At 32.0% G+C, this 15,900-nt stretch overlaps 1 protein-coding gene across 2 annotated transcripts in view; it reads left to right on the top strand.

Moving 5' to 3' along the window:
* LOC148610920 (ATP-binding cassette sub-family C member 1-like) overlaps window positions 1–15,900 on the top strand; it is a 58,917-nt gene that overhangs the window by 15,084 nt on the left and 27,933 nt on the right. The window contains exons 4-15 of one of the 2 annotated variants that reach the window (XM_088590836.1): window positions 1,536–1,664; window positions 2,956–3,075; window positions 3,533–3,594; window positions 5,277–5,411; window positions 7,666–7,905; window positions 8,543–8,723; window positions 9,684–9,998; window positions 10,376–10,513; window positions 10,926–11,075; window positions 11,749–11,833; window positions 13,088–13,157; window positions 14,119–14,245. In XM_088590836.1, coding sequence (XP_088446962.1) covers window positions 1,536–1,664; window positions 2,956–3,075; window positions 3,533–3,594; window positions 5,277–5,411; window positions 7,666–7,905; window positions 8,543–8,723; window positions 9,684–9,998; window positions 10,376–10,513; window positions 10,926–11,075; window positions 11,749–11,833; window positions 13,088–13,157; window positions 14,119–14,245 — 1,752 coding nt within the window. Of the gene's footprint in view, window positions 1–1,535; window positions 1,665–2,955; window positions 3,076–3,532; window positions 3,595–3,808; window positions 3,826–5,276; window positions 5,412–7,665; window positions 7,906–8,542; window positions 8,724–9,683; window positions 9,999–10,375; window positions 10,514–10,925; window positions 11,076–11,748; window positions 11,834–13,087; window positions 13,158–14,118; window positions 14,246–15,900 lie in introns of those variants that run through there. The other variant, XM_088590837.1, reaches the window with a different exon arrangement.

Below are 15,900 nucleotides of genomic sequence, written 5' to 3'. Positions count from 1 at the left end.
GTGTTGTAAGTCTCAAGAATTACAAGTTAATGTAAAGGCAAGTGTGGCAAGTCTCTAGAATTACTAGTTAATGTACTGGCAAGTGTTGTAAGTCTCTAAAATTACAAGTTAATGTAAAGGCAAGTGTTGTAGGTCTCTAAAATTACAAGTTAATGTAAAGACAAGTGTGGCAAGTCCCTAGAATTACTAGTTAATGTAAAGGCAAGTGTTGTAGGTCTCTAGAATTACTAGTTAATGTAAAGGCAAGTGTTGTAAGTGTCTAGAATTACTAGTTAATGTAAAGGCAAGTGTTGTAAGTGTCTAAAATTACAATTTAATGTAAAGGCAAGTGTTGTAAGTCTAGAATTACAAGTTAATGTAAAGGCAAGTGTTGCAAGTCTCTAGAATTACTAGTTAATGTAAAGGCAAGTGTTGTAAGTCTCTAGAATTACTAGTTAATGTAAAGGCAAGTGTTGTAAGTGTCTAGAATTACTAGTTAATGTAAAGGCAAGTGTTGTAAGTGTCTAAAATTACAATTTAATGTAAAGGCAAGTGTTGTAAGTCTAGAATTACAAGTTAATGTAAAGGCAAGTGTTGCAAGTCTCTAGAATTATTAGTTAATGTAAAGGCAAGTGTTGCAACTCTATCGAATTACAAGTTAATGTAAAGGCAAGTGTTGTAAGTGTCTAGAATTACTAGTTAATGTAAAGGCAAGTGTTGTAACTCTATAGAATTACAAGTTAATGTAAAGGCAAGTGTTGTAAGTGTCTAGAATTACTAGTTAATGTAAAGGCAAGTGTTGTAAGTCAGTAGAATTACTAGTTAATGTAATCGAAAGTGTTATAAGTGTCTAAAATTACTAGTTAATTTAAAGGCAAGTGTTGTAAGTCAGTAGAATTACTAGTTAATGTAATGGAAAGTGTTATAAGTGTCTAAAATTACTAGTTAATGTAAAGGCAAGTGTTGTAAGTCAGTAGAATTACTAGTTAATGTAAAGGCAAGTGTTGTAAGTCAGTAGAATTACTAGTTAATGTAAAGGCAAGTGTTTTAAGTCTCCAGAATTCTCTGGTTAATGTAAAGGCAAGTGTTTTAAGTCTCCAGAATTTTCTGGTTAATGTAAAGTGTTAAACATTGTAAGTGTTTATGTATTGGCAAATGTTGTAAGTATCTAGAATTACAAGTTAATGTAATGTAAAGTGTTTTAAGTGTCTAGAATTACAAGTTAATGTAATGTAAAGTGTTTTAAGTATCTAGAATTACAAGTTAATGTAATGTAAAGTGTTTTAAGTGTCTAGAATTACAAGCTTGTGTATTGGCAAATGTTGTAAGTATCTAGAATTACAAGTTAATGTAATGTAAAGTGTTTTAAGTGTCTAGAATTACAAGCTTGTGTATTGGCAAATGTTGTAAGTATCTAGAATTACAAGTTAATGTAATGTAAAGTGTTTTAAGTGTCTAGAATTACAAGCTTGTGTATTGACAAATACTGGAAGTTTCTAGAATTGTAAAAAAAAAATGACATCAATTAAAAAAGGAAAAAAAATGAATCATTTTAGAGTTTGGCAGCTGTTTACACCCAACTTGACAGATTGAGGGGGAGTATAACATCAACTTCACTTTATGTCTTCTGGTTACTGAAGGTTATATTTAATGTGATAGATTTCTACACTAGAATTCTCCAACATGTGAGTTTACATATATATGCATTCCATTTAGTCATCCTTTGGTCTTAGCTTTATACTTCTAGATTGAAAATTGAAATATGTTGCCAGATATAAAAAATTATTGTTAGCTCACCTAGCCAAAGGCCATGTGAACTATTGCCATCACTTGGCATCCGTCGTCATCATTGACAATTATACGAAACTCTTCTCCTCTGAAACTACTTGACAAATTAGAACCAGACTTGGTATAAATGTTCCTTGGGGTATCTTGCATAGTGGGGATTTTTGATTCGTCAAAAAAACATGGCCACCATTACTAAATATAGAACATAGGGGTCAGACAGTAATTTTTAACATATATCTCCTAAAACATTAGGTTTAGCTAAATTCTGACAAAATAAAAGTGTTCAGCATGATGAGATTTATCTCAGGTTAAATTTTTGTTGTAATGTGTTATGTCATATTGGAGTTATTGCCCTTTTTCAACAATTTTTGCTATTTTTAATGTTATTTCTTTCAAAAATTGTCTCTGACACTACTTGACCAATTGGAACCAAACTTGCTATGAATGTTCTTTAAGATATCCTGCATAGAACTGATGTAGGGATTTTTGATTCGTCGAAAAACATGGCCACCATTACTAAAAATAGAACCTAGGGGTCAGACAGTAGTTTTTTACATATATCTCCTAAACCATTAGGTTTAGCCAAATTCTTTCAATTGCTGAAATGATCCTTATTGTAAGGCCTGAAAAAGTCTCCAGAGATAAACTCCTTGTAAGAGTTATTGCCCTTGAATGGTGAAAAATTACTAGGTGAGCGATTCAGGCTCCTGGGAGCCTCTTGTTTTATTATTTTAATTGTAAAAATACAATAATAAGTCTCTGGCATTATTAGGAGTGACTGCCTATTTATGACATTGAAATACATTTTCTGTTCCTTTATTCCATATAACATTAACATAAGAGGTGTTAGTCAATCAGAATTCATTAAATTTAGGCAGATAAACAAGCCTGAATAAAATTTATACAATATTATGTACATCAATTACTGTAATTTGTTTACTCAAGTTGAAAATACAAAATGTAATTTTAAATTTAGCGATATGAGAAAAATCTCTTCTGTTAAATTTTAAACTCCATAATGTGAGTGGTCATTTTCCCAATTTTAAGTCAGTCACATTTTTTTACTAAAAAGAAAAGGCTGCAATAATTTCTGAATTAACTACAAAAATCAAATATTCAAAATACAAATGTAATGTCTCCATGATCTGAAAAAAATTTTTACTTTTAAAATTGTTAAATTATTTTCAGAATTATGAAGATCATTTATTCAGATTTATATTATTTTACACCATATTTGGTATTCTACTGGTACAGTTAATTCTTCATTCATTTGCGGAGACACCTGGTGAAAGCAGAGACCTAGGACAGGTTAGATCTTAAGTAATTATTAATGTAATATATCTTATAATTGAATTTGGCCATAAAATGTCAAAAGTATTATCCTGTGGACAAATGCCCCTTGGAGGTATATCTAAAATATTAGAGTCAAGGTAATAAATGAAGGAAAGACAACAGCAAGTGGAAAACTTAAGTAAGCAACTCTGACTCAAGCATAAATAAAACAAAGAAAATGGAACAGATGTGCAAAAAGGACATAAGTCATCTTAAAAAATGAGCTGGTTCAAACATTCCTTTCTTAAGAAAAATATTTTACCGCATGCAATTGTAAAATAAGGGGGCATATATGGTCAGATCATTAGAACATTAGTCATGACTAACCCCCGCACCACCCCCGCCCAGTAGAGATGAGTTTAATAAATTCTTTTGTTACTCATTTTCTAAATTTTATGATAATATAAGATTTATGATACCTTATATGTTGTAGAATGTCTGTCCTGAAGGGAATGCTTCAATACTCAACCTTTTGTATTTCTGGTGGATGAACACGTAAGTAGTATGATGTGATACCTCTGTCACTGTTCTGCGTTTCTGGTGGATGAACCAGTAAGTAGTATGATATGATACTTCCGTCACTGTTCTGTGCTTCTGGTGATAAACCAGGAGGTAGTATGATGTCATACTTCTATCACTGTTTTTTCCATTTCTGATGGATGAACCAGTAAGTAGTATGATGTGATACCTCCGTCACTGTTTTTTTTATTTCTGGTGGATGAACACGTAAGTAGTATGATGTGATACCTCCGTCACTGTTTTTTTTTATTTCTGATGGATGAACCAGTAAGTAGTATGATGTGATACCTCCGTCACTGTTTTTTTTTTAATTTCTGTGGATGAACACGTAAGTAGTATGCCTCTGTCACTGTTCTGTGTTTCTGGTGGATGGATCAGTAAGTATTATGATGTTATACCTCTGTCACTGTTCTGAATTGTTGGTGGATGAACCAGTAAATAGTATGTCATGCTTCTGTCACTGTTCCGTGTTTCTGGTTAATGAACCAGTAAGTATTATGATGTTATACCCCAGTTTCTGTTCTGTATTGTTGGTGGATGAACCAGTAAGTAGTATGTCATGCCTCTGTCACTGTTCTGTGTTTCTGATGAATGAACCAGTAAGTAGTATGATGTGATACTTCCGTCACTGTTTTTTATTTCTGGTGGTTGAACCAGTAAGTAGTATGATGTTAAACCTCTGTCATTGTTCTGTACTTCTGGTGATAAACCAGTAGGTAGTATGATGTCATACCTCTATCACGGTTTTTTATTTCTGGTGGATGAACCAGTAAGTATTATGATGTTATACCCCAGCTTCTGTTCTGTATTGTTGGTGGATGAACCAGTAAGTAGTATGTCATGCCTCTGTCACTGTTCTGTGTTTCTGATGAATTAACCAGTAAGTAGTATGATGTGATACTTCCGTCACTGTTTTTTATTTCTGGTGGATGAACCAGTAAGTAGTATGATGTGATACTTCCATCACTGTTTTTTTATTTCTGGTGGATGAACCAGTAAGTAGTATGATGTTAAACCTCTGTCACTGTTCTATACTTCTGGTGATAAACCAGTAGGTAGTATGATGTCATACCTCTATCACGGTTTTTTTATTTCTGGTGGATGAACCAGTAGGTAGTATGATGTTATACCTCTGTCACTGTTCTCTATTTGTGGTGGATGAACATGTAAGTAGTATGATGTTATACCTCCATCATTGTTATGTATAGAATTAGGGTTTTGTTTTCACCCTTGAGCTCTGTTACAGATGTTAAAGCTTGCTTTTTGGATTGGTGTAAAGTTCTGGTCAAGATTATGCATGGGTCATGCTAAGTTGTACTTTACCAGACCTGAGCAACTCGGCAGACATTCCTTAAAAGACAGAGAGAGGTTGTTTATACAAGTACACTTGGTCCATGCTTCCAATTAGTTTAGGTTTTTTGAGGGGAGGTGTTGTATTTTGTCTTTGTGTTATTATTTTTAGAGGAGTGGTTAGTTTTATTTGCTGATTTCAGTTTCATGTGTATTTTTAGATGGTTTCAATAATGTTATGAAAACATATGCAGAAATCTCTGATTAATCTGTTCACCCATGTTATTTAGAATAGTTAATCAAAAGCTACAAAAACTAACATAAACATTACACGCTACCTAATTTCTGAATTATTATTATTATTGTAGAATCATTATGAAGGCCTACAGAAAACCATTAACAGAAAGAGATCTGTGGAATTTAATGCCACAAGACCAGAGTTCCAATGTTGTAGATGTATTTGAAAGAAACTGGAGAAAGGAACTTATGAAGGCTTATCACAGGTAAATTACTAAAGCTTATCTCAGGCAAATAACTAAGGCTTATCTCATGTATTCTCTGAAGGTTTATCTCAGGCAAATAACTAAGGCTTATCTCAGGTATTCTCTGAAGGTTTATCTCAGGCAAATAACTAAGGCTTATCTCAGGTATTCTCTGAAGGTTTATCTCAGGCAAATAACTAAGGCTTATCTCAGGTATTCTCTTAAGGTTTATCTCAGGCAAATAACTAAGGCTTATCTCAGGTATTCTCTTAAGGTTTATCTCAGGCAAATAACTAAGGCTTATCTCAGTTATTCTTCTAAGGTTTCTCCCGGATGAATTACTAAGTAATAAAGGAGTATCTTACATATTGTCTTAAATGCCATTGTCCTCTTCAAAGGTCATTATTCAATTTTATAATGATTTCACAAAATTTCCTTTTCTCTTCCATATTTAACCTTTTAAAGCTTTTTCTCCATTTCTTCATCTGTTTTATATGAGTAATTTTCAAAAAAATATATTTCTGTATGAGCATGCTCACAAGATTATTGTATATTTCTTTAACGGGAAAAGACTTCATAAGTAAGATGTACTTGTGTCTAATCCCTTTAGTAGGTTATTCAACAAATAAAATATGTTTAAGCTAAAAGCAGAATTCCCTTTCTTTTTGACAGTATACCCCTACATATTTTAAAGGACTAAACAAGTTTTACCAAGTGAAATTGGTAGGAAATTCAAATTGATATAAGTGTCTAGTTTTGGAAAATCTTACATTCATTAAGGACATTATTTTCTTAAGCTGAAATTGATTTTATTTGAGTATAATTACAGTGTAGGATAAATGCAGTTAAAATAGTTTTTGAAAGTTGAAACAAATTAACTTTTTGACAGGTTTAAAAATTTGGGAAAAAGGTGAAATGGAACATAAAATGAAGTTGGATACTGTTTAACTATTGATTACAATAGTGAAGATTGACATTCAGTTTCTACATATTTAGGAAAAACAGTTTTAAATAATATGGGAAGCACAAATATATGATAACAGTTTTATCTTACATCATGTAATCTTTGAAAGTTTATTCATTCTTCAATTTTCTCTAGAATCAGAAACAGCAGTTTGATTCATATTTTCATGGGATTTTTTTTTCACATATCAAACTATAACTTGAGGAACTTTTGTTTTATAAACTTCAAACATTACTCAGTTGTTTGTATGACAGTCTAATGGTCTGTATTCTTTTTGGAAACAATTCAATCCTTTTTTTTTTCCAGAGTTATGGGACTTTTTAATTTTTTTTCACAAGTGACACTGTAACTCCATCATTGGAATGGGCATATCATGAACTTCTGGCTTTTTTTATTAGTAGACTATATCAGAATGATCTTGCTTGCCTCTATTCCTGTGCATAAACAAGATGTTGTAATTTATCTAAACCAAGGGGGATAATTAGGGATATTAAGAACACCTGTACAAGTGCAAGATAGGGAAATCTCTGACACTCAAGGGTAAGTTTGAATCATTCTCTAATGAGGTTCCCTACCTTGCATTAGAAAAGCGGATGTTTGATTCTTTTTCTCACTTCAAGTTTGTTTTCTGATAAAACATCTGATCATGACATATCAAGTCAGTGATACGTCAGGACCAGTTGTAAAATTTAGGTCACTTCAAAACAGTATAAACAAACTGCAGGAACTAATCAATCAGTGGTTGTTCTTGATAAAATTATCATTATAAAAGAATTTTCAAACATATTCAGTATTGGTAAGATATGACCATTCGTTAACACCTTAATTCAAATGTTCTAATTTTTTTATGGGTAAGTCCACTCAACCTGTGGGTGAGATAAAAAAATCTTGACAGCTAAAAATAGGAATTTTCTTGTCTCTTTATCGAGAAATCCTTGTCCCTAAAGTGAGAAACTTTGTATCTATCTTTTCCATTGGTGTAAGATAAATGTACTACATGTACCTATCTTTGGTATCTTAACTAAGGACATAATCTTGTGCTTTCTCTTGAGTAAGCTATTCTGTTCATGTCCTCTCAGTATTATTGAAATATCTCACAATTTGGAAATCATAATATAGTATTCCAGGTCTCTTTAAATGATTGAAAGGATAGATAAAAAGCAAATATACTATGCTTATTCTGAGTATCACATGAATAATTTGACTCCAAATACTTTTTACCTGACTGTTTAGTATTTCCTTGTGTATTTATTTTGTGGTTAATTATTCTTTAAACAAAGTTTGCATCTTTTTCTTTTTTTTTTCAATTAGAAATTCAAAGGAAAGAACTCGGCATGTATATGATATTCATCAATCTACCTCAGCTAATGAGAAGACACCACTGTTAGATAAGAGCCTTAAACCAATGAAAATTTTGATAAAGCAGTCAACAAACTTCAAAGGTTCCCTGTTGACAGCCCTGGTGAACAGTTTTGGTTTGACCTACCTTCTGTCACTATGGTTCAAGTTTATCTCTGATGTTTTGCAGTTTGCCGGACCTATTCTGATAGGGTAAAATTCCATCAAAACATTATTTTGTGATGAATTTAAGTAGCCATCTTTATAGATGTCAGACAAGAGGTAATTCAGGCATGTGAAAAACCCACAAAATTCACTGTTATTTGTAATTCAGAAACAGTTACAGACTACATTACAGGTCTTAGTTTGTCATTTACATTTGAGATAAAAATCATACAGATTGTACATGAAATTTCCAAGTGTTATTATTCTTGATTTGATTGATTTAAGTGGTGAATGCATATTTTTCTTTAAAAAATACAGATGTAAGCACAGGAAGAATTACCATTATGTGAAATTATGTAGACCAAAAAACAATGTTTGTGGGCTTTACAACTCATAGGCATAGTCTTAATTTTATACAAATAAAGTAAAATTTTGTATTATTACTTATCTGAATATTTCAAATGCATGTATATTACTAAAACAACGCTAAAAGAGGCCAATTTTACAAATATCCATTGATTTGAAATTACGTTCTGAAATACAATAAGAACTGAAGTAAAGAAATTTCACAGCTTCATTGAAAATGTAAAAAAATTCCCACCATATCTCTACAGTTAAAAACATATCTAAGTCTGAAATGACAAAATTGCATTTTTAATGCATTCATTTTTTGTTTCAATTGAAGGTATCTAATATCCTATGCAGATGATCGAGATGACAAGCCTGCCTGGAAGGGTTATCTCCCTGTTATAGCTATCTTCATCAGCAGTATTGTACAGACTGTATTCTACCATCAGAACTGTAAACTAGGAATGTCTGTTGGTATGAGGGTTAGATGTTCTCTAGTATCAGCTATCTATAAAAAGGTAGGTTAATTAGGGAGGATTGTGTGGTATTAGGGTATAAAAAATATTGTGTCCTAAGCAACTATTATACTCCAGCTTCGAAGGAGAGGAGGTTTACTGTTTTACCTTTGTCTGTGTTTCTGTGTGTTCGTAACACTTTTTTTGGTACAATTTTCTCAACAACTACTCATCACAGCCACTTGAAATTTAAATACATAAAAATGACTGTGGCATCACCAATTATAAGAACACCAGTTTTTAATGGTGATCAGTGTTACATCTCACCAAATAAGGAACAATAGTTTGTTTCTGCCTCTACCTTTAAACTTGGGGAAATTTTATATTCATCACTCAACAGAAAAATAAGTGACCAAGTTAATTATACAGTGTGGCACTTATTGCAGTTTTAAAGTATAGAATGTTGTGCATATATTATCTTTTCGTTTTGACTGAAACAAACACAGGGAAATGGTTCCTAGGATAAGAAATGATTATCATAAACACAGGGAAATTGTTCTTAGGATAAGAAACAATTATTATCAACACAGGGAAATGGTACCTAGGATAAGAAATGATTATTATCACAGATTTTTTTTTCATTATGATTGTGCCTAGTTTCTTATTTCTATTCGTTAAACATTATTGCTAAAATTTTATAAAGATACCAAAAATAGTGGTACTTGATTTATTTATTCATCGCTACATGTACAACATGTTTATTTCATTGGTTGATTGATAATATCAGTTTCTATCTATCAGATGTACCCCACAAACAACTTCATTTCAAAACTTCATTTCAAAATTTGTATGCCATAGGTGGCCTTTTTTAATGACAGAAAAAAAATGTCCTTTCCTTAATCCTTAGAGAAATTACTTTTACAATTCATAAAAACTGTATACTGCATGATATTTTTTGTTTTTCAAGCATTATTTAATTCTTGCTCATATGAATCTTATACTAGTCATGTACGTATCTTTCAGGCTTTGACAATGGATAGCTCTGTGAATAAGGACATGGGCCAGATAGTCAGTTTAATGTCTGTCGACTGTCAGCACCTACAGGATCTCTTTAGTTATCTCTCTACTTTAATGTCGGTTCCATTACAAGTAGCCATTGGTATCTATCTCCTCTGGGATATGTTTCAGATTTCCTGTCTCGCTGGCCTTGCTGTTCTCTTGTTGATGGTTCCATTAAATTCGTTGGTTGTAACTCGACAGCTCCACCTTACAGGAAGTGTTCTGGCACTAAAAGGGGAGAGAATCAAAATTATGAATCAAATACTCAATGGAATAAAGGTAAATGTAGGATCCAGGAAAATAGGAATCAGTACATTTTTATCTTATGTTCCACGGTCTATTTTTAAACTGTCTTATATAAAAACAAAATATGTCCGTTACAGTTTTTATAACCCTCTTTGATTGTATACGTTTTAAAAGTTTGCCTAAAACATTATATCTTTTTTCCATTAGGATCAAATACTGTCAAGTCAGCAGTTAATTGTTTCTTTCAATTAGTATATCGTTGGGTTTATTATGAATGAATTTTTTTTCTTGAAAATATGAAAAGACATTTTTTTTTCTTCAAAAGAGCATGCTCACATTCAATGTCTAACAAGTTAAATTTCCATGAAAGCAGCATATGAACTATTTTACTTTTATTTTTTTTTTTTTAGGTTTTGAAGATGTATGCCTGGGAGCCATGTTTTAAACACCAGGCTTCAGTTATCAGGAGGTGTGAGTTAGATAAACTGCTGAAGATAGCTTACCTCCAGGGGATAGCTACATTTGGTTGGCTCATGGTACCTTTTTTGGTAAGATATTTGATTAACTATAATGAACAGTAATGAAAGTTGTTTTTCAAAGATTATATTTTTTTTATTGGTTTAATTGATATAATGAGAGTAGGTATGGTGAACATGTCAAATAGACAACAACCCCACCTTGACGAAGATGTCGGCCCAAGAACACCCATTGGTCTTCAGTGAGTGACCAGGAAACCCCCACACCACATGGCAGGCTGCAACTGGCCCCAAAACATCACTATACACAGGTACAGCAAAATAGTTGCCCCTATATACTCAAGTAACATTCATAAAAATAGGCTAAAGGTGAAACGAAGCAAGGCATACAGAGGCCAGAAACTCCTGACTTTGGACAGATGCAAAAAATGGGGCTTGGTTAAAGTACTTTAGCATGATAGTTGATTTTTTCCCCTTTTTTTAGGTGTCTTTCACAACATTTGCTACTTATATATACCTAGACCCAGAAAATAATATCCTGACTGCCAGAAAGGCTTTTGTAGCATTAGCTGTCTTCAGTGTTTTACGATTACCCATCAACATGCTAGCTCAGACTATCTCAGCTTTAGTTCAGGTAAGGATGAGGTTTACTTGTAATTTGAAACCCCATAAACAAGATTTGGAGGTGTTTAAAGAATTTCTGTCTTTTCACACATCTTGTAAGGTCAACTCCACCTGAAGAATTTAGTGGCATTATATGTAGATGTACATGAAGATGAAAATAAGAATAATTATTAAATACTAGCAAGGGGAGAATATCTAACATAACAATTTAATTGGATAGAGATCATGTGCATAATTCTTTAAATGTTTCGCAACATGTGGAGATACATAGGTGGAGGATTTTTGCCAGATGTTTGGTCAGAGAAAAAATGCTACTTACAGGGCTTTTTATGCTTAGTGACTGTAATTACACCAAAGAGTTAGGAATCAATTTCTTGCATAACATTTTTGTGCTTTTCTGTCCACTGTGAAAAATGATATATTTACAGTATCTGCTATCTTCCTATTAAAGATAACTCTACATTGAAACTTTCTGTGGTTGGTCTTTCAGACTGTCTGTCTGTCTGTCTACACATTACACTAAAGTTAAAATTGTGTTTAGAAGGATTATGTAGATAACTTCTGGTAAGCTCAATTTTGTGTTTTTTATTGCTTCCTCAATTTCTCTTTAAGAATTATGAGACTTTGAATACCAATAAAAGGAAACCATCAATTTGCGAAAAGTTATTTATTGTCTATTTCAGAGCAGAGTATCACTGAGAAGAGTCCATGATTTTCTGTCTTCAGGTGATTTAGAGCCTCATAATGTAGAGCATGTTTATGATACTGGTATGTAAATAAGACTTTATTTTGATTTAAATCCTCATAATGTACTACATATTTATGATACTGGTATAAACACAGAAAAAATTGAAAGGAATGTTTTCATGTGTTTCAAAACATATGTTTAGGACCAGTATGGAAATATATCTATTTTTGTCCATTAAAACTCATGAACCACATATTTTGCCCCAATTCGAATAAAAACATATATCTTGAATGATTGACATCACCAGGGAAACATTTGCTTACCTATTTATATTTTTATAGCAAACATATGTTTATCATGGTTTTTTTTTATGGTGATCGTAAACATATGAAAAACATGTTACAATTTTTCCTGTATGTGTAACACTTCATCAGGGTCTTTTTTTTTACTAAGTCTATTCAATGTCTGTTTCTTAGTAGTTTTTTCTTAAAGGTGTTTGAATTAGATGATTTTCTTTATTTCTTATCTCAAAGTCAAGGAATTTGGTAATGGGTAAACCACAACCTGCCTGGCGGAAAAATGGTACGAGGTTTATGTGGTTTATTGTACTGTTAAAAGCCTTTAGATGAAGGGAGCATCAAACATAACCGCTCTAAAAATGATTTTAATTTGTTTTTGCATTTTTTCCCCTGATAGGAGATATAGAAATATTAGATTCTGTAATGACGTTGTTAATTTCAGCCCTTAAATCCAACCAATTTTGAAATTTGCATGATTAACTTTCTCAGAATGATCTCCATGAAAAGGGATTTTTAGAAATTTTCAATGAGAGTATCATGGTTTTCATTTTTTTATTTAATCAAAGGTGTATATAAAATATACATATCTACATATAAAATGTAGACACTTCCAAGGATGCAAGTGATTCATGGTGCAGGATAAAAACAATGATTGTTTTTTATTATAATATGCCCTTAAGTCTTTTATTTTAGAGAAAATCATACATTCATCCCCCACCTAAATGAATCTGATATAAGAAGGATAACTCTTGCAAAGTGTTAATTTTATTTGTTATCCATTTAATATTTATATCAAAAGTGTAACAGCTGAAAAAAATTTAGACTGGTTATGTGGTCTGTAAATATTTCTGAGTAAGAAATGAATGTGAATTTGTTGGGTTTTGGATCTGCATGAACCACCTACTGTCTGATTTTTATAAAGACTGCTACTTCACTTAATTGCTTTTTCAAATTAGAATGAAAAAGTGTCATTAAGCTTGTATTTAGCTACAACTTTGTCTATTAAAGTGATAGTACAACTTGTTTTTTATTCAGATTATGCAGTAAAAGTCCAGAGAGGTACATTTTCCTGGGACCAGAATAGTTCTCACTCCACACTTACTGAGTATGTATTACTATAGTTTTGATAATGGTGTTGAGAATATACAGTGCTGCACAACGCGAGTATATTATTGACATGTATTGTTAGGTTATTGTTATTGTTGTTATTATTACAGGACTTTTATTATGCTTTTCCATTTGCAATACAACATTCAACACAAAAACTTTGTTCTTTTCTCTTTGTCTGTTCTGCTTCAAATGGTGTGTTTTTTACACAGCTTTCAGTCTTATTTAAATGTCATATACATTTAGATATATGACTATTCAGAGGCATCAAACTATTCCACTTTTTATTATTCTATCTTTTTGTAACTTGTACAAACATCCAAAAAGAAACAAAGATTAAACAGTCATTTTGTCTTTGGGTGATGAACTTCAATTTTTATACCCTACTCTACCATGTTGCGTAGGGTTTAGTGTTTTTGACCTGTCTGTTTTTATTTGAGGGTCTAGTGTGGATGTTTGGTGTACGTGAGCGCACTCACTAAGGTTCTTTAATAAGTCCCCTACTGCCAACTTTCACTTAAGGGGACTTCTCTCCATCCACCAGTCTTCTGTCAGTCTTGCACACTTCATGCTTGCAGGTATTCATTTTATATTTGGAACATTGTTTCACCATGGCAAGTCATTGATCAAGTTAAAATATTGTTCTTTTCCATTTATTTTTGTTGAGTTATGGCCCTTGGTCTTGGAAAATTAATGCCAACTTGAAGTTTTCCTCACTTTTCTTGTTAACAAATTTTCATGAAGTTTGCATTCTGTTCTCATCAACATAAATTTCTTCCAGTAGGGGACTTTGTATTGCCATGCAAAACTCTCAGAATGCTTGTTTGTCTACATGTAATAAAAGTAATTTTCATGAAGTTTTAATAGTAAACCACCAATATGATATAAGGACTGTAAAAAGAAATGTGAAAAGTTGTATTATATTATAAGTAGTGGATAAGAGGTAATTTCTTTTTCAGTATAAACTTGACAGTAAGAGAAGGTCAATTGGTGGCAGTGGTGGGACATGTTGGTGCAGGGAAGTCATCACTTCTGTCTGCCATACTAGGAGAGCTGCTTAAGATTGATGGTTGTGTTGCTCTGAAGGTACCATAAGTTTTTTTGTTTTTTTTTATCTCCATAATGTAGAGATCTGCTTTTTATGTGCTATGGAGGGACATACGGTAGTGAAGAAGTTTTGTGAAAGATTTGAACTTACTTATTTAATTATACTTCAGCTCAGAGCAAGGGTCTGCAGTTGACTTCTGTAGTTACATTCATTTCTCAATATCTCCTGCCTTCTCTCCCAAACAAATTTCAGAACTGGAATCATACTCCACAGTAAGGCACACCCATATCATACATTGACTCTATTTATTCTGGCCCTAATTTTTTCTTCACTTTTCATTTTTGGAAATTTTTTTTCAATTTCTAAATTCCCTAATTTTTCATCACTAAGAATTTCTGCAGAGGTGTACAAAAGGTAAATTTATTTTCTGTAAAAACACGAAGGATGTTATATGGTTTGTATGCAACTTTTACTTTTATTCTAATAATTAGTAAAAATATAAATTTTTTAATAAGATATGCATTGAAAGTTTTTAATAGGGTATGTAAGTCTTGTCATGTTACTCCGTGATTTCATGAGACTGAGTCCTCGTCTACCATTTAAATGCATGGATATTCATCATTAACATATCATTGGGTTCAGTATTTAAAAGCAAAATATCTTATTGTGTAAAAATATTGACAAAAAATGACAAATATCTAGTTCTACAGGATAAAAATGTTAAGAAAAGCATAAAATAGAAGATTCTGCATTGTGTTGCAGCGTTTTGATTTCCGGAAGTAAACAGTAAAATACAGATAGGTCTTCAGATTTCAATACGTTCTAAATCAGAAATTCCGGGAGGGAAACTGAAATTAGAACCAGACTTACAAACCCTATATTCATTATCTTGAATGTTGTGTGGTTTGAAACAAGGATTTCTCTTTTGGTGGATTCAGAAAGTCAAAGTATCAGCATCTTGATATGCCACGTGCACGATTGTTGATACAACTGTCACATTTTTTCATTTTTAGCTAAAAGTATGGCTTCACAGGTCAATTGTCATCTATAAAGTTATTGTTGCAGATGGTTGTTTACCAATTTATTTATAATTTCAAGCAATAATTGGTCAATATGTTTACTGAGGGACAGAAAGAGGTCAAATGTATAAAAATTGTGGTAAAAAAAATTCTGTCCATATGTTGATGAAAATGGTCCTTCTAAGTCCCACTTATTTTTGTCTAAAAGATTCTTGACTTGATGGTACAAAATAGCCTATTCCCATTTCAACATAATGTATCAGGTCTCAGTATCGTATTAATTTTCCCATAGACTTCTATAGTGAAGTACATATTTTTAGGATTTTTTAAAAAATATGCAAATTGATTCAATAAAACTTTCACTTATGTAGCATTTCTAAGGACATGTGAAAAAATAATTTCCCGCAAAGAAAATAGGGTGAGTCCACGAAGATTGGACAGAAAAGTAGTCTTGAACTATAAATAGCCATTTTTCCTACTTTCACTTTCATTTTGCACTCACCAAACCAACTTTTTCAGTGGAACATTTTTATGATATTATGTTAGATTTTCTTTTAAAAAAGTTCTTCATCTTACAGTGTGATGTTTGCTCTATTTTTTTAAGTCATTGTTCATGTCTTTTGACAAAACATTATTTTGTAGAGAGGCAAAAAGAAAATGCACTATATTTTTAT

Source organism: Perna viridis, chromosome 7 (genome assembly GCF_037379345.1).
Source record: "Perna viridis isolate PV_CMFRI_1.1 ecotype Kerala chromosome 7, ASM3737934v1, whole genome shotgun sequence".
Taxonomy (NCBI): Eukaryota; Metazoa; Mollusca; class Bivalvia; order Mytilida; family Mytilidae; genus Perna; species Perna viridis.
Note: the sequence above shows the minus strand (reverse complement) of the source record. Positions and strands in the feature narration are given on the sequence as shown.